The 19,201-nt window shown below is 41.3% G+C and overlaps 1 protein-coding gene across 7 annotated transcripts in view; it reads left to right on the top strand.

Annotated features, from left to right (window-relative positions):
• The first annotated feature begins 1,479 nt into the window (after window positions 1–1,479).
• Window positions 1,480–19,201, top strand: part of LOC149226583 (uncharacterized) — a 304,985-nt gene continuing 287,263 nt past the window's right edge. The window contains exon 1 of one of the 7 annotated variants that reach the window (XM_089377528.1): window positions 1,480–1,791. In XM_089377528.1, the coding sequence (XP_089233654.1) occupies window positions 1,657–1,791 (135 nt within the window). In that variant the 5' untranslated portion in view covers window positions 1,480–1,656. The remainder of the gene's footprint in view (window positions 1,792–19,201) is intronic. The other 6 variants (XM_089377529.1, XM_089377530.1, XM_089377525.1 and 3 more) reach the window with 6 other exon arrangements.

Here is a 19,201-nt window from a genome sequence, read left to right as displayed (position 1 = left end):
TAACCTTTTCTTCATATTAATATGGATGCATGCTCAAGGTTAACAAAGTTTAGCCCAAAGCAAGAGGACTCTCTAAGGGGAAATTTGGTTATTTTTTCTAAGTGTTCATTCGATTTGCTTAGGACTAAATTTCCAGGACAATTTGAAGCAATAATATTACTCATTTGATCCTCCATACATAATTGTGCATTGCTACAATTTCACACACAAGTCCACATGTCAATTTTCTACTAGTTTAAATCCTTCTTAACTTTAATTATCAAACATCAACATGGATCAAATCCTCTAAGGTGAAAACTTTTTTGAGGGTATAAATACTTAGGATTTGCACCTCAACAGATTTGATTCACTTATGTGCTTGATAGATCTAGGATTAAGATTAATCTAAGTAAGTCATTAACTTGTTTAAAATTTTTAACTTGATTTTTATTATTTTTATGATCATGTGACATACATTACACATCAATTATCATTTTAGAATGTGCCTCTCAATACAATGACGTAGATACCTTCGTCAACACTTCAATGTAAAGCTTTTTGGATGAAGAACAACACATACAACACCCACAAATAATTGATTTTTAGTTTGGTGGTTTCCACAACATCAATGCATCACTACAACTACAGATATAGCTTTATGAATTGAATTTGTACCAATAACATTAGATACCTTACTAAAAACCCAATTTAAAGTTTTAACAAGTGTTGTAGGGCAACTTAGTCCATACCACTCAAATTAAAAATTATGTTATGGGAAAAATTGAATAAAAAATTATAACCTACATTAGTCAATGTTAGCTAAATTAATAGTGTTTAATAGATAAATCAAATCGTATATTTAAATTAATAGTGTTTAATAGACAAATCAAATCGTATAGTCTTGCCTTGGGAGGAACTCATGAATTGAGATGTGAAGTGGATTAATTAATTAATTTCTTTGCTCAGGCACATGGACTTCATAAATTTTGGTGAGTAGTAATTGAGATTTACACTTTTACTCTTAGATAAGTACTGAGAAAAACATATATAATGGGGACATGTAACGAGTGGTAAATATATTTATTTATATCTTATTCCTATTCATTTTTTACGTAAAAACTTGCTTAAATTATGGTGAGAAGTAACTAATGGTAAATATGTTATTTACTTCCTTCAAAACTTAAGAATAAAAAATCACTAAATTATGACCTAAAATATCCACAAATTATGAAATAAAATATGATATATGAGTCAATTATGCACATAACATTATCTTATACCATAATTCCGAGATAAAACTATTAAATTATGATCTAATCAAACCTTTGAATTTTTTTTTTAATAATATCAAAAAATAAATATTTATTAATCAATGCCGAAAGGTCAACCAACAAAGCAAAATCAATTGTTAGAATGTCGAAGACACTATTAACATATAGTTGGTTTAAAGTTTGACCTTACTTGACATAACTCCCCCACACAATCCGAGTCATAATTTCACTAGTGTGGAGTTGGTTTGTGGTCTCGAATATTGAGTTGGGGTCCGTAATGCTAGGCGACGTGCACCTATATGGTGAAGTTTCGGTGCTCACATTGAACTTTGTCATCATATAAAATTTAACATTGCATTACTATGAGGGTGCAGAGTATAGAGCAAACCTGTTCTACGATCGCTATATGAGTCCGGCGGAGAAGAAAAATGACGTTGCCACTCAATCAGGTCCAAAGGGGGAGGCGGAGATGATAACAACATCAGAGCATCGGTTCGGAGAGAATGACGATCCCAATGGATTTTCTGTTAGAGTTAGCGAGGTGGGTGTTTTCAAACTAATTGTTTCTCACTCTATTGGGTAGGAATCAGGCTGGAACGGTTGATGTTTTTTTCCATTTCAATTTGATAATCTGCCATTCTTGTCTCTGTCCACACATGTTTCTTGAACAAGGAGAAACCTGTTAATTCTGAACTCACATCAGGTGTTGAGGCCTTCTTCCTAAGCTCACATGTATTGGACACTGTCAAACACACATCAAGGGTGATTTGCAGAGTGCCACATCCGGACCACTATAATCAATTTCTATTTGTATTTATCCTGTATGGACCTTCGAAGCCATGGTGAAAACTTCGGAGACTAATAAGCATGGAATCCCGCTTGAGCCCTCCACTTCGCCAGCTTCAAACAAAAGTCAAAATCAATTCAAGCATCTTCTTTGGTTTCAAATTTGTATTTGATCATGGTAGATTTAGTTTGAATAATCATTGAGGCCAAACTACCCAACAATATCTTTTGTTGCTGGAACCGAGGATTGCCTAGAGCAAGCTCCGTTTGCTCTTAAGTCTTGACCCATTGAGCAGCCCAATGACAGTGTAAAAGACTGCTATTCTCTGTGGTTTAAAACAGTTATGGTCGCTCTAGGCAATCCTCGGTTTCCAGCAATGAAAAAATGTTGTTGAAATGTCTTCAAAGTAGTTTGCCCTCGCTCCGTTTGCTCTTAAGTTTTGACCCATTTAGCAGCTTAATGACAGTGTAAAAGACTGCTATTATCTATGGTTTAAAACAGTATAGTTGCTCGCTGGACCGTTGACAATGATTAAATTTGTAAATTGGTTTGGCCCGTGATTTCTTGCTATTTGATTAAAACATAATATTTTGGGGATTATTCTCATGCCTATATATTATATGCAAAGTTGTGAGATGAGTTGATGCCTCGTTTAAAATCCTCAAAAGGAATTTCCCTTAAACTTTCCAGACCTAAGATACATACAACACACGAGGACTGCAGGAGATAACAGTTTGCACCATGATATTCATACCCGCAAGGGTACTATAAAGAAAGGGGCATGTAGTTAGGAGGTATAGTAGGTCACTGGCTTTTGCGCAGGATTGTCCAATATTCAATAAGGAGTCACCGATATGCCCCTTTGCCTACCACATTACGATTATTATCATTTTATATACTCTATGTTACCTCTCGAATCTTCACTCAAAGGTGTTAAAGTCCTAATTCACAAGGTGAAGACATAAGGGCAATTTGGAGGATTTATCCAATCTCACCTCAATAACCCTCACCCACTCTTTAGGTTGGCTCTTCTCCAAGTCAATTCAAGGGGGCCTTCCCAAGGTAATTTAAGTTTATCAAATGATGGTGAGTGAAATGACTGCTTTGACTTAAGTTATATCTGATTTTAAATTTGAAAATATTGAAGTAAATTTCGGGTCGACCAAACAAAAATAAGACTCCTTTACTTATTTGCAAATCTGGATTGTGAAATATAAGAAATAATTTCCAGATTCGGAAAACACAGTGATGCGGGGGAGCGCCCCCTCCCCCCCCTTCGAACCCGCTCCCGAAGCGCGCTCCGGGCGGGAGCGGCTCGGGAGCGCGCTCCCCAAATCGCTCCCGGACGGGAGCGATTTTCGGGAGCGCGCTCCCGTAAAAAAATTTGCGCTCCCCGGTCTGTGAGGGAGCGCTTCAGGGAGCGATCGCTCCCGCGCTCCCGGAGCACTTTTTAATGCCCGGGAGCGATCGGGGAGCGATCGCTCCCTGATCGCTCCCGGGCATTAAAAAACGCTCCGGGAGCGAATTTTAAAAATTCGGGAGCGATTCGGCGGAAAAAAATTCCGCGGACCCGAAAAAAACAAAAAATTTAACTTATTTTTTTGGATTTATAAGCCCAATGGGCCAAAACAAAATCATTTCAATGAGATTGAGCTTGAGTTTGAGAGCAAAGGAGCAAGGAGCAAGAGCTGAGGAGCAAGGAGCCAGAGCTGAGGAGCGAGGAGCAAGTGCCAAGGAGCGAGGAGCAAGCTTGCAGAGGTAAGTAACTTAATCATTTAGTTAGTTTAGCTGGTTAGGTGGTTAGTTTGGTTAGTTTAATTTACCTGTTTGAGTTTAAAGATCATTAATTTAAATTAAATTAATAAATTAAATGAATCAATCCCAATAAACTAAATTAATTTGCAGATTCAAGACTCAAACCCTACAAACATCAAACACGATGGACCTGGGGATTTTTATTGGCATTTTCCTCTTCCTGGTCCCTTTTCTGGTTATTATGGTGGTGGAGAGTAGGAAACGGAGGGGGCCTGAAACTGAAGAGGTGGATGAAGAAGCCGGAGGAAGTCAAATAGGTGAAAACCCCAGTGAGGAGGATGTGGAGGAGGGTGAACATGAGGGTCAAAAAACTAAACAAGACCAAACTCCATTGTGGAAATATGTTCAGAGGCCTGAAGCAGGGAGAGGGGGTGGAACCACTAAATTTCATTGCCCCCATTGCAATTCTGATTTCACAGGCTCATACACCCGTTTGAGAAGACACCTTTGCGGGAAAAGGGCATGGGATGGAGAGAAACAAATAGGAATCAGAACTTGCGACAAGGTGTCAACAGAAGATAGAGCCAAATACATAAAGGAAGAGGAGGACGCCCAATACAAAGCAAAAAGATCAAGGGGTTTCTTTGAAAGCTCACAAAGAACTCCTTCAGCATCCTCCCAAGGCAGTGGATATGGACATGGAGGCTCAGGGTCATCATCTTTACGCCGTAGAACCATATCAGATTTCCTTGATGAGGGGTGTAGGAATGATGTGGATTCAAAAATTTACAGGTTCCTCTATGCAAATGGGATACCATTCAATGTTCTACGCTCACCTTATTGGCACGAAATGGTTTCTGCCATAAATGATGCCCCTAAAGGATACAAGAGCCCTGGGTATGACAAGGCAAGAACAGTTGGCCTTGATCATGAAAAAGCAAAAATATCACATTCTTTGAATAAAATGACAAGTTCTTGGACTGACAATGGGGTGTCCATTGTATCTGATGGATGGACAAATGTAAAAGGCAAGCCATTGATAAGTGTTCTCGCTGTGTCCCGAAGTGGTCCCATTTTTCTAGCTGCACATGATTACTCAGACAAGTTCAAGACCGCTATCAACATTGCAGAAGCATTGCTTGAAACAATTGAGTGTATTGGCCCATACAATGTCATCCAAGTCATCACTGATAATGCTCCTAATTGTAAGGCAGCGGGAGCAATTATTGAGGATAGATACCCGAACATATTTTGGTCTGGATGTTTGGTTCACACATTGAACCTTCTGTTGCATGATATTGTCAAAAACAAAAATGAACAATACCAATGGATTGGTGATTTGTACAAGAAAGGAAAAAAAATGATAAAATTTATTACAAATCATAGCAATACCCATGGCCTTTTCCGCAGTCACTCGAGATTGGAGTTGCTGAAGATTGCGAGGACTAGATTTGGTAGCTATTACCTCACCTTCAGGCGCCTTTTGAAGGTAAGAGAGGGTTTAGCTAGCATGGTATCAAGTCCAAATTGGCAGGTGTTAAAGGAAAGGGCTACAAATGTAGCTGACATTGCAGGTTTTGAAACGGTGGAGGAGGCCGCTCTTGATGGGCAGTTTTGGACAACTGTGAGACAGGTATTGGATTTCACCAAGCCAATTTATAACATGATTCGGTTTGCAGATACAGACAAACCAGTGATTGGTGAGGTGTATGAGCAAATGGATACCATGTTGGGGGAAATAAAAGACATTGTTAATAACAGAGATCCCGACTTGTACAATCTGATTCACGATTGTGTGTGTCAACGGTGGAAAAGGCTTAACCTTCCACTACATTGCTTGGCGTATATCCTTACGCCAAAATACTACTCAGATTCTTGGTTGGGCAAACCTGCAGCAGGGGGTGGTGTTAGGACCAAACCCCATTTAGATCGAGAGGTAACTAAAGGATATCTGGATGCATTAGAAAAGTTGGTGCCTGACAGGGAGGAATGTGCAGCTGTGCGCCTTGAAATAGGCAGATACTTCACTGGCAGTGGTTTGTATGGTAACTTCCATGCAATGGACGACAAAGATAAATTTGATTCTCTCACATGGTGGGAAACATATGGCGGCGACGGACTTTTGCGAAAATTGGCATTGAAAGTTCTTGCACAGGTTGTAAATTCTTCTTCTGCAGAGAGGTGTTGGAGCACCTACAGTTATATACATAATGTGAAAAGAAACAGGCTCAACGAAAACCGAGCAGAAAGCTTGGTTTATGTGCACTACAATTTGAGGTTGTTGAGCCATTACTGTGATCGGGCTAATGAAGATCCCACATATAAAATTTGGGACAATCACCCTGAGGACGACAATTTGGAAGATGGCATTGTACATATGGAAGAACTAGAAGATGAGCTTGTACGGGATGAAGCTGAAGCAGCTGCAGCAGCCATGCCACCTCCACCTCCACCATCCAGTTCTCGGGGCCCGAGTCTTGTTCCATTGCTGTCGCCACCTCCATCGACACCCTCGCGTGGAGGCTCTAGTTTTGGTCGTCGGTCTGGGCGGGAGACTCCTAGAAGACCGCCAAGACCTACTTATACTCCTGGAGACTCTCGTGGCAAGGGCCACTTGTAGATTTACAGTTTACTTGTCTTTTTTAGTTTCTATTAGACTTGTGACTTGTGACTTTAGTTTTCATAACTGTTCAGTGTTGAGTTTTGAGTCCTTGACTCTTGACTCTTGACTCTTTCATATCATTATGACATTATGATATTTTTTGTAAACATTATATCACTGGTGACTGTGACAATGAAAATTTGAAGTTTGAAGTTGGGCCTTGGCAATTATAACTCATTGGTAATGATTGTGAATTATGAATATGATGCTTTGTGAAAGACTAAAGTTGTTTCATTTCATCTCATTATTCATGTTTCATTTTATAAATTTTTAACATTTCATATCATGTTAACAGTTAGAAGTTAGGACTTAGAAATATCTTCGATATTACTTCTTGTAATGGTTAAACTTGGCTTACAAGTACAACTTGTTACTTTGGTGATCAATGATGATAAATGTTATTGAATTGAATGTTATTTTAATTTATTATTTTACTAAGGTTGATGACGATTATAATTTCTAGATGATTGATGTGATATGGTTCAATGATCAATTTATGTTTTTTTATGTTTTTTATGTCTATTTCATCATTCTACATGTTTTTGTTGACATATATGTATCAAAAATTAAAAAATATAAAAAATATATATATTTTTAAAAAATCGCTCCCCGATTCGCTCCCAAACCGGGAGCTTCTGAAAATGGTCGCTCCCACTCCCGCTTCCGCTCCCGCTCCCCGCTCCCGCTCCCGCTCCCAAGTAACACTAAACATAAATTAAAGAGTTGATTTTTATGGTGTTTATGTGGCTGGGATGTGAGATTAGTTCCTTTAACTTTTACTAGGCAAATGGGGTCTATGAGAGAGTGTTGGAATGTGCTCTTTCTCATACAGTAAAGGCAAACTGAAATTAAAATGAAGAAATTACATCAACTTTATATGGCTGCCCTAGAATGCAAAAAATTTGCTTCAGGACCCTAATCAAGGGAGAATTTCAAATACATCAAGAGGGTTTATTCACTACTATGAAACGCAAATTTCAGCCACTTCACATTAAGAAATGCATTGCTCTAACCATTGTTAGCAGCAAGCAAAAGGAATTTAGATGGAGATAAATCACACATAAAACTCTTCCAAGAACAAAGTTACTCGGTTAAATTGTTGACTTGAGGGGGCCTGACCCAGGTTTGGAGTTAATTAGCCAAACAAATCCCTGTACTACTGGCCCTTTCGGCAACAGCCTGCGGAGCGCGGACTGAGGTCTCACCCGAAGTAGTATGGGGGGATGCTGGAACCAAGTTTCCGCACCCTTGAGATGTCTGAGGGGTCGGTTTAGTCCAACTGTGAATACCTTCGCGCAGGTCACTTCGCGCTCTGCCTTGACCTGCGAGGCCTTCGCGATCTATTATAATCACCTTTGCGCAACCCTAACTAGGGGCTGAGGTGCTTCCGCGCTGCTAAGGCAACGATCTACGTTACTTCCCCAAGTTACACCGCATATCTTACTTATCTTCTTATAACTGTTAGTTAACTTCGCGTAAACAGATACCTTATCTTATATTCGCTTAATCAACACAATCATATATGTTCGCTCAACATATAAACAATAGAAATGCAATTTATATCCGATACATTCAATGCGCAAAACAGGAAAAAGATACACAGAAATGATGTAAAACTTCTCTTTATTACTTCTCCAAAGGTTATAGACTCGACTCGCCCTGTGCACTTAGTTGCAGGGGTCTGCGCACTCAGCTGCGGACTACTAGGCCTCTGCGCACTTAGCTGCAGGGGTCTGCGCACTCAGTTGCAGACTACTAGGCCTCTGTGCACTCAGCTACAGGGGTTCGCGCACTCATCTGCGGACTACTAGGCCTCTTCACACTCAGCTGCAGAGCCTTCTCCTACTCTACGACCCAAAGACTCAACTCTACACTTCAAACAAGACTCACTTCTTCATCTATTCATTCATGACTCTACTTCTATTCTTTTCTTTACAACTTAGAGCCTCGTTCTATTTATACAATCCCATGGTCCGCCGACCATGGGTAGATTTCTAAAGTTGACATTACATTACAAAAATGAGGGCGGACAACCCTATGACTCATTTACAATCTTCGCGTTTTGCGCCCACAAAACGCGAAGTCTTTACATCGGATTTGGTCAAAATCTGGGCTTTAAGCCCCAAAAATTCCCTTAGGGGATCCCGCGCCCAACAGGCCCCCAACACAAACATCGTTACTCGCCCTCGAGTCACTCTGTTGGTGCGGAGATCTTTGCGTGGAGACCTCCCAACTTTGCGCGAACTGCTGCAAGATCGACAACGCATTGAGCAGCTGCTTGCTGTACCTCCTGCACGTGCTGTTCAGAGACCGCTGTATCAGAACTGCTGCCCTGCACCTGTTTATAGTCCCGCGCCTCCCTTCAGCTCCCTGGTGCGCTAAGACTGTGCTTCCGTCGGTTAGTCAGATAGCCGGGCCACCCGTGTATGGCTTAAACCGACTGCCATTCACTTTTCCTGGGAAAAGGTTCTCGATTTAACTTTACCAACTGCACCGCGCCTCCGTCTGTGACCTCCTTAATACCATACGGTCCTAGCCAATGTATTCTGAATTTTCTCGGGAATTTATCAAACTTACTGTCATACAGTAACACCAAATCATTCACCTTGAAGGTGCGCAACTCAATATGTCGATCATGCCAGGCCTTCTCGCGAGCTTTTGTACCTGCTGATGGAATCCAGCGAAAAATCGTTCTTCTTCGAGTTCCTCCAACTGCGCGAGTCTCTCCTCCAGGGTGCCGCGGTCCGTCATACCTGTGAGTGCTACTATGCATAGACTAGGCATGATATATTCCATCGGCATTACGGCTTCCACTCCATAGACCAGCTGGAAAGGTGTTTGTCCCGTCAGTTTCTTGCATGTCGTCCTATAAGCCCATAAACTGCTAGTACGCATAGGTCCCAATCACTTCGCTGCGCATTACATACCTTGTTCAGTGCTTCGCACACTTCGTTAAATGCTTCCGCGTGGATAACCTCCTGTGCACTCGTTCTCTCCACACTCTGTCGTTCCATCTTGAGGAGCCGTTCGCGCATTTGCCCCCCCAACACATGCTTATTGACTGTATCTCCCAACATGAAGTTCATGTGCATCCGCGCAGGTTGTTTGGCATATGCGTGTACCCACCTGGACAGTTGTGTGCGCGGACTATCCCGTCCATTGTATTTATCTGCCAATCGCACTATAGGTTTCTCAAACTGTGAGCGCAACATTTTTCTACATGCGCGCCAATTTTCAAAGCTTCTTCTGTGTGTACCCCACCACCTTGCGGGCGTAGCGCGCAGTACCCAATTCAAGGCCTGGAAGCGTTGCTTTTCCGGCACCTCCCTTTCAAATCGGTCCAAGAAGGCATCCACCTCACATAACCCATCATAAGTAGGTAGATCTCTCACTTCTGTCGATACGTAGCGCAGTGATCTTATCATCATATTACAGTTCAACGTGGTTACCTCGTGCAACTGGTTCTGCCATCGCTCTATCTCCTCATCCGAATCCGACGTACTGGAGCTTTCGAGCTCCCATGAAATTTGTCCATCCGCGGTGGGATTTACCCAATCTTGCTCTTGTGCAGTTATTTTGTAGATGCAGTACAAATCATCATCACTTTCATAATCGCGCACCGGCTTTGTATAGCGCGATCCTTCAGCGGGGTCCAAAGGTATAACTACGTGTAGTGACTTCTTTTCAAAAATCATCTTGCGCTTCTTTAGATTAATCACCCCGTTCATGTTAGTGGCCCAATCAATTCCTAAGAGTGCGGGGTAGGGATTGCTGTCATCAACAATCTCTATCGCTTCAAAGTTTGCTAGCATGCTCGCTCCCTGAATATCCACGATGATTCTCTGCAATCTCCCCATAGGTATTATCTTTTGCTGGTTTGCCATTCGCAGCTGGATAGAAGACCATTGCAGTGTAGGCCTCCCCATGCGCTCCCACATCTGCTTCGGCAGAACGTTCGCATCCGATCCTCAATCCAAAATTACTTGGTCCATCTTGTATTCTCCAATCTGCGCGGTTAACCTCATTTCTCTCCCCGTCCTCGTCTTATGCTTTCCAATCTTCTAGACTAGGCGTGGTTCTCCTGGCGTGGTCCCAGCGCATCTGTTAATGAGTTCCTGCAATCCTGTATAGCTTTGCTATCGTGCAGTAGCTTCATGCATGTTTCCAGGAATGTCGTAAGCATAGATGGGTCCATTTCCGGCTCTGGTCTATCTTTGCTTTTTGAAGTGGAGGCATCAGCGAAGCTCTTCTTAGCTTCCATGAAGGCTTCCTTAGCGCGCTCCAAATAAAACTCAGCTTCTTTCATCGGAGCCTTGCGAACCCAAGTACTATCTTCGGGCTGTTTGCCTTTATCATCTCCCGTTGCGATTCCACTTCGGAGCACAATGTTCACATTTGGATCTCCCTCGCGCGGCTCAGACCTCATCATTTGCAGGTTCCGAGTCGGGGGAGGCAGTAGCGCTCCCTTGTCGCGTATCCTAGCTATCAACGTAGGACAATCTTCTATCTCATGATCAAACAAGGTACAATACAAACATGATGGACGCGTTGGATTCGTACAATCACAGGCATAATGTCCTGGCCCTCCACAATTGTAGCATATCAGCTGTCCGTGACCTCTTCCAGGTCCTCCTCCACCTCAGCCTTGTCCGCGCCCCTGAAATCTGGTTCGTGCCACTCCTGCGTTCTAGTCTAGGGGCCGCGTTTCGGCCTGAACTCTATAGGTGGGAGTTTTATCCATCATCAGCTCATAGCTTCTACAAGTGCGCTCATCGTGTCCAACCGATCTACAAAAATTACAGAACAACTGTTGCGAATTCTGCGTGTACTTTTGTAACAAATGGCATTTGTCCATAGCATGCTTTCCTCCTATTTGACAAATCGCACACCACAAATCAGGCGTCGCGCTAGGTCCTGCTTGTGCCTCCGGTCTTAACGGCATCGATCCTCCTCCCGCGAGGTAATTTGCGAACACCAAGCAGTGGTCCTTATCTTGACCCTAACCCTTGCATTTTACACACCATACTTCTTCGCGCACTTCTGGTCGGGCTGACCTGTCCTGTTTCAGACTCTGCATCTCAAGGCATAAGTTTTTCAACTGCGCGTGGATCTGCTGAACTCCCAAGTTAGGATCCTGCATCAGGGTCTCATGAAGTCTCATCACGATCTCTAAAGCCTCTGCCTGAGTCGTTAACTTCTGCTGTGATAGCGCGCTCCTCAGATGTGGCGTTAGCGACGCTACAAACCATTCGCGGTGTTGTCCATCCGTCAGATTCATATTAGCTTCGCGAATTGTACACTTCAACCTCTGATCCAACTCCCAAGGAGTTTCACCTGGTAGCATTATGATTTCTTTGAATCCAATGATCGACTGCGCCTTTGACTTCGGCCTGCTAAATTCTTTGTTTAGTGCTGCTTGGATGTCTGCGATTCCCGCATTTGGATTATCATTAGAATGCTTAATATACTAGGTCAGCGCGCGATCCTGCAGAGCGCTGACCAGTGTCGCTTTCTTTATATTATCATTTGTAACTCCCTGCGCTTCCCATACGGCCCTTATCACGAACCAAAATTGGTCCGGATCTTCATTTCCTACTCCCTTGAACACATGAAACTTTATCGTGCTTGCCATATTGACTCGCGGTGGTGGCGGAGGTGGTACAGGTGAGGATGGAGGTGAAGGCAGTGAAAATGGTGGTGGTGTGGGTGGGGATGGTATGCGCAGAATCCTCTGCCTTATCAAATTGATCGCACTTCGCGGTGAGACCTTCGCGATCTCTTCCTTGTCCCTTTGCGGAGGTGAAATCAAAGGGCTATTCTTTGGTCCCTTACTTCCTTCGTTTCTGTAGGTTTTTCCACTTCGCGTAGCTCCGGACATCAAGGTAATTGCATAAGCCTCTTTTCGCACAATAGCATTTTAATCCAAGTATTCAGAGACTTTACGTACTTACCTCACGGTCCTTTGAGAAAGCGTCGCTCTGCCTCGCTGTAGCTAACTAAAGTATCTATTGCGAACTCAGTAATGAATCCTTCTATAATCCGATCGAGCCAGTGATCAACAGTGCGCGCGATCTTATCCTCCAATGCTTCCAATTTGCGCACTAACTCTGGGGTCCACACAATAGGATTGTCGAGCTTCCACCTTCCTTGGCTATCTGCTAGCTTCACAATCCACTCGTACAACTCAGTAGGGAAAGATGCGAAGAAGATTTCGTGGATCTCTGTGTATAGGTAGCAGTCTAACCACTCTTCTTTTGTTAGTTGTGGATTCCTGTTCTCCTGTGCCGCGAACTCGTGAATCCTCTTGTCCAACCAACCTTCAATTTCCTTCTTAGTTGGATTCCAATGATACGAGGTGGCCTGACCCAGGTTTAGAGTTAATTAACTAAACAAATCCTTGTACTACTGGCCCTTTCGGCAATAGCCCGCAGAGAGCGGACTGAGGTCTCACCCGAAGCAGTATGGGGGGATGCTGGAACCAAGTTTCCGCACCCTTGAGATGTCTGAGGGGTCAGTTTAGTCCAATTGTGAATACCTTCGCGCAGGTCACTTCACGCCCTGCTCTGACTGGCGAGGCCTTCGTGATCTATTATAATCACCTTCGCGCAGCCCTAACCAGGGGCTGAGGTGCTTCCGCGCTGCTAAGGCAGCGATCTGCGCTAGTTCCCCAAGTCACACCGCGTATCTTACTTATCTTCTTATAACTGTTAGTTAACTTCGCGTAAACAGATACCTTACCTTATATTCCCTTAATCAACACAATCATATAAGTTCGCGCATCATATAAACAATAGAAATGCAATTTATATCTGATACATTCAATGCACAAAACAGGAAAAAGATACACAGAAATGATGTAAAACTTCTCTTTATTACTTCTCCAAAGGTTACAGACTCAACTCGCCCTGCGCACTCAACTGCAGGGGTCCGCGCACTCAGCTGCGGACTACTAGGCCTCTGCACACTCAGCTGCAGAGTCTTCTCCTACTCTACGACCCAAAGACTCAACTCTACACTTCAGACAAGACTCACTTCTTCATTTATTCTTTCATGACTCTACTTCTATTCTCTTTTTTACAACTTAGAGGTTCGCTCTATTTATACAATTCCATGGTCCACGAACCATGGGTAGATTTCTAAAGCCGACATTACATTACAAAAATGAGGGCGGACAACCTTATGACTCATTTACAATCTTCGCGTTCCGCGCCCACAAAACGCGGAGTCTTTACATCGGATTTGGTCAAAATCTGGGCTTTAAGCTCCAAAACTTCCCTGGGGGATCTTGCGCCCAACATAAATGCTTTCTTGATATTCTTGAAAAAACCAAAATAGCTATATTCCACTTCAGCAAAATAGATCCAAATACATCAAAGCTCAAGCTCCAAAAGCACCTATGAAGATTAAAAGCTATAGTCTCAAGTATCTCGACAAACTTCCAACAACCATTACAAATGGAGGAGCCTTACTTTTACGAAGTTTTAGGCTCAAAACCTCTATAATAAAATAATAATGGCTATAAAAAAACCCTAGATCTAATCTAGAAATGCATAATCAATTCTCATTCCTCTAATAAATGATTTTACAAGTCAAAATAATAGTAAAATATGAGTGTGGCATAGCCACATGTGCAAGTCTCCCTAGTACAAACTCTCCAAGGTTGGGATGCATCCATAGAACATGCAACCCTCCAACTGGATTTTTCTATTGGTTTGTTACCTGGGCCTACCTGGGCCTATCTGGTTGGTTGGTTTGACCAATTTATGGTTCAAACCAACTAATTTTAAAAACTATGATGCCAACTGATCTTGAAATGAAGAATGGCATTGATACCAAGATGTTGACATGAGCATAATGCAATCAAATTGATAAGGAGCTCCACTGAATCATCATGTACCATTGGCAATATCGATCCATATCTCCTAAACCTAGTGATCTGATAACTAGACAATCAAGAAATAAAACCATGGAAAATGCCATCTTAGAATATCACCAAAGGTTGACTGTTGAATCCATGATCATTGGAAATCCCGTTAAACTCTAGGGGCATCAATCAATAACTTTGCACCAAACACTTCCTTTTGGACATCAGAAAACCTAATTGTTGAGGTAGCTAGTCTGAATAAGCCATAAGGGTAATGCCAGGAAAGTGTTTGTGTGACCATAATAGGCCTCTTGAGTATGATTGACCATGAATAAAAATTAATTTGTAAGTATCTTGCACATGTGATGGAATGCGTAAGGCAACAATGATGTCGCATGGTGGGTAACACTCTACATTCATGTTCATTAGCTAATGATCAATGATCTATAACTTGTCATGGATATTCTACAGGAACAATTTGTCACAACAATTCTTATACAATTTTGATTCATGATGAACCACAGTGAGTGGTTCGAAACGCGTAGACTTGAAATTGTTATGTGATTTTTTATGGAATATATTCTGTATAAATCATGAATCATAGAAGCCTGCATTCTGATATCTTATATTATGCAGGTTTATCTTCTCAGAACTCAAATTAGTTATCTCTAGCTTATGGCTTGAATTTAAGAAATAACTGAAATATGAAAATGAAAGAATATGAATAAAATACGTATCATCCACACAAATGAATGCAATATTTTTCTTGGGAAAACCCATATGGGAGAAAATCCAGCTAGAATGTGAGTCTTATGCTCAGCTCTCTTTGCTTTAGTTTTAAAAATGCACATACAAAGGAATGGGCACTTGCAATGCAGTTACCTCTTGACACTGTGGTTTGAATGGCTGATATAAAATCCTTCTCCTCCTTTGTTATTCTTTTAGAATACTTCTTAGATGTTTTTCGTAGCTATAGAACAAGTACAACGCTAAATAATGGTAACACACTCTCTTTCTAGCAGCCTAGGGTTAGGGTTTTGACTTCTTCAGCCCTCAATTAGTGATGAGGTTTTGGACCTATTGTCGCTCAGATTGTATAAGCACTGCAACAATGACTCAGGTCAGGGGCTGTCACCCTGATCCCCAACCTTTCCATTCTAACTGTCTCCCAACAACAGGATATGGGGGGTAGACCCTATGGAAATGAAATGATGAAGGACAAGTTGGGAACCAACGAGTCCAGGAGACACAGTTGAGTGGCCTAGTTACTTGGTTAAATTTAGCAAGATTTTAAGGATTAGATTAAATTTATATTTGAAACTGGTGCCTTATGGAGTCAAAAATCTTGCTTATTGAATTAAGATCAAGTAACCGGATGGACAATTGTTGCTTGGATGCTTCACTAGCTTATATGAAATGTAAAACTTAAGACCTATGTGAGATGCAAAGATCTTGGTTATTTTTAATTAAATGCCTAATCTAAGTATGATCTTCCCTTAACTGTTTTGAAGCTAGTCTCCAAGGTAGGTTGTGGGAAGGAGGCCAACAAGAAGCAAGCAAGGGCTTGATTAACGATACCTTCTGTTAGGCTCCTATCACCCGATGCCTCTGGCGCTGCAGAGACTGTGGCTTTGACGACTGCAAGGTCACTGTGTTAACCACCGAAGAGTTGCTAAGCCCCTCAAGCTAGATGAGAAGGGTGGCCCTAGAAGTCTATCAACCAAGCTTATGCTTGGAGGTAAGTTATTAATGCAACTAAACTTAGGATGCAATGCAAGGATGTTGAGTGAATCTTAGGTTAAGATTTGCTTAATGATTAAGTACTTAAGCTATAATCAAATCTTGAGTTAAGGAAACAAGTACTTGACAATGATATTCAAAAGACAATCTTAACCATAAGACAAGTGCCAATACGATATCAAGATATGCCCAACAAAATAAATGATTTATCAATGTGTTCAAATAGCAACAATAAGCCCAAAGTATTAATTAGAGCACTTATCTATTTAGAACACTTTGCCAATGATTAAAACTCAAAGATACCACAAGACTATTAATGCTCCTTTAAGGATCCCAAGATATGCCAACTACGGTTACTTAAAGGGACAACACGCTTATCAATGCTCCTATACAGCTAGAAACCCTCAATATATATCAGCAAAATGATTCCAAATAACAATTTAAGAGAGATTCATCTAAATCAACAAGCCCCTAGGTTACTTAACTCTTCAATGCCAGTGATAAAACAATAACGCTGTCAATGTCAGTGCAAATCACTAGATGCAAATCACTAGATTCAAGATCACAAATTGCTCAAGATATATTCTTTAAACACAATTGCCAATTGCTTAATAGACATTCAATGATATTCTTTGACCTTAATGCCAATGTAAAGTTATCATTCACCAATAGATATTAGCAATGAAACAATAGACGCCAATATTAGGTATATTCACTTAATTAGATAATGTGCTTTTAGGGAGTGAGTTTTTGAATTAGAAACCTTACAAAACAACAATGTTAGTGTTTCACCAAGGCAACCACCTTTCACAATGAGCAATTGTTATTACTAGAGCATGGCACAATGAAATTCCTTTATGATGCAATCACATTAAAAAAGCAATGAATCAGCCTTTAGGACAACGGAAAATGAATTATGATACCAGTAATTTCACCCAGTGACAAATGTGCCCAAAACAGTCCTAAACCATTGAATTGTAGCTCTTCATATGAGAAATGCAAACAGTGAGAAGATTTTTGATGAATGCAAGTATGTAAGATATGAGAGAGGCAGCCAAGGGAGGCCTAACACAATCTTTCACCAATGATGTGTGTGATCTTTCAACAATCTTTCACAATTTATCTTACATTCACACCATAACATTGATACATAAATCATATTAATTTAATTCTAATACCTTCCCTTTTATCATTTTAGGGTTTCCTTGTCGACTCTTCCATTTTTACCCTTCCCTTTACCTATTTATCTTAACCTCCTATGTGATCAGTCTTTCATATATCTTTTTATCCTGATGATGAACCACGACAGTAGGTTCGAAACGTTGGTCAAAAATTTATGAATGCAATGGATTTGGAAATCAAGGTGCAACAAGAAAATGGTCGCAAAAGTCTAAAATTTGAAAGCACCACTTGCCAACACATGACAAGGATCTCACACAACCAAGTTTGATCTCCGCTTGGGGGGATTGCCACTTGTCAAGGATCACACACAACCAAGTCTCTACTTGGGGGGATTACCACTTGACAAGGATCATGCATAACCAAGTCTCATCTCTGCTTGGGGGGATTACTACTTGTCAAGGATCACGCACAACCAAGTCATTGCTTGGGGGATTGCCACTTGACAAGGATCATGCACAACCAAGTCTCAACTCTGTCATCCATGACGGCCCCTTGTGGGAAGGGTCACATCCGTTAGTCCAAGCTGCTCTCTGAAAACCAATAACTTCCCTTTTCGTAAAGGCTTGGTAAGTATGTCAATTATTTGATCATCAGTTGCAATATGATGGAGTTTCATTGCTTCTCTCTACACGATATCCTGGATATAGTGATACTTGATCTCAATGTACTTGGACTTGTCATGGAACACGAGATTTTTAGCAAGTCGAATCCCACTCTTATTGTCACAGTAAATTATTGTTGTATCCAATACATGCTCAAACAACTCTCTAAAGAGCTTCCTTAGCCATACTACTTCACAACTAGCCATGGTAGGAACAATGTACTTGGCTTCAACCGTGCTAAGGGATACAAACTTTTGCTTTCTGCTCATCCAAGATATCATGGTAGATCCTAAGCTGAAGCAACACCGTTTTTACTGTCAATAGAGTTACCAACCCAATCAACATCCCGAGTACCCATGTAGTCTTACTTCTCCAACAGTATATCTCAATCCAAGATTGGTGGTCCCATGCAAGTATCTCAACACATGCTTTGCAGCAATCCAATGTACATGTGATGGCTTAATCATATATTGGCTCAAAGTGTTGACCGCAAAACATATATCTAACCTAGTATTCACTAAGAAGATCAATGCCCCAATCAATTTTCGAAACTCAGGAGGATCAGCGAAATCAGGTCCTACAACTTCACCACATAGCTTCTTAAAATTCATCTCCATTGGAGTATTCATGGACTTACATTTTGTCATGCCAAATCTTTCTAGTAGTTTGACAACATATTTTCTTTGAGAAAGGAAAATCTCACCAGGTTTTTGCCATACTTCTAGACCCAGAAAATAGTGCATCAAATGAAGATCTTTCATTTCAAATTTAGAAGCTAACTCCCTCTTACACTAGAGGATAAGAGGTTCACCACCAGTCAAAAAATAAATCATCAACATATAATACCAAAATCAAAGGCATACCTTGGATTGTTTTGAATTGCATAGTTTTAAAAACTGGCTGGCATGAACCGGAAACTGGTCAAGCCGACCGGTTCATTAGGCAACCGGGTCGAACCGGGCAAAAAACTCGGCTTAAGGGTTGACTTCGCCAAAAAATCACAAAAACCGGACCAAACCAGTCGGTTTATGACGGAACCGACTGGTTTATGGTCAAACCGGCCGGTTCCATCATAAACCGATCGGTTTATTGCTAGACTAGCTATGGACCCCACAAAATGCAGTTTTGTGAGTTCTGAAGTCCATCCTTTTACTTAAATTTTTAACATTACCATGAAATGACTCAGGATGTTTGAGAGTGGTTTCGACGTCATTGGATTTTATATGGAGAAACTAGAATTTTATATTTCACTCAAAATTCAGTAGAGTTAATGGCTTTCAGGATTTCATGTTTTGGGGGTTTGCAATGTTTCCATTTGATGGTATCATGTGTGAGGGTATGAGATTGGCATTTGATCAA

Source organism: Pinus tabuliformis, chromosome J (assembly GCF_031772625.1).
Source record: "Pinus tabuliformis cultivar Carrire ecotype Pingquan chromosome J, CPIR1, whole genome shotgun sequence".
NCBI classification, from domain to species: Eukaryota; Viridiplantae; Streptophyta; class Pinopsida; order Pinales; family Pinaceae; genus Pinus; species Pinus tabuliformis.
The sequence above is the reverse complement of the archived record's forward strand: the minus strand, read 5'-3'. Positions and strand labels throughout refer to the sequence as shown.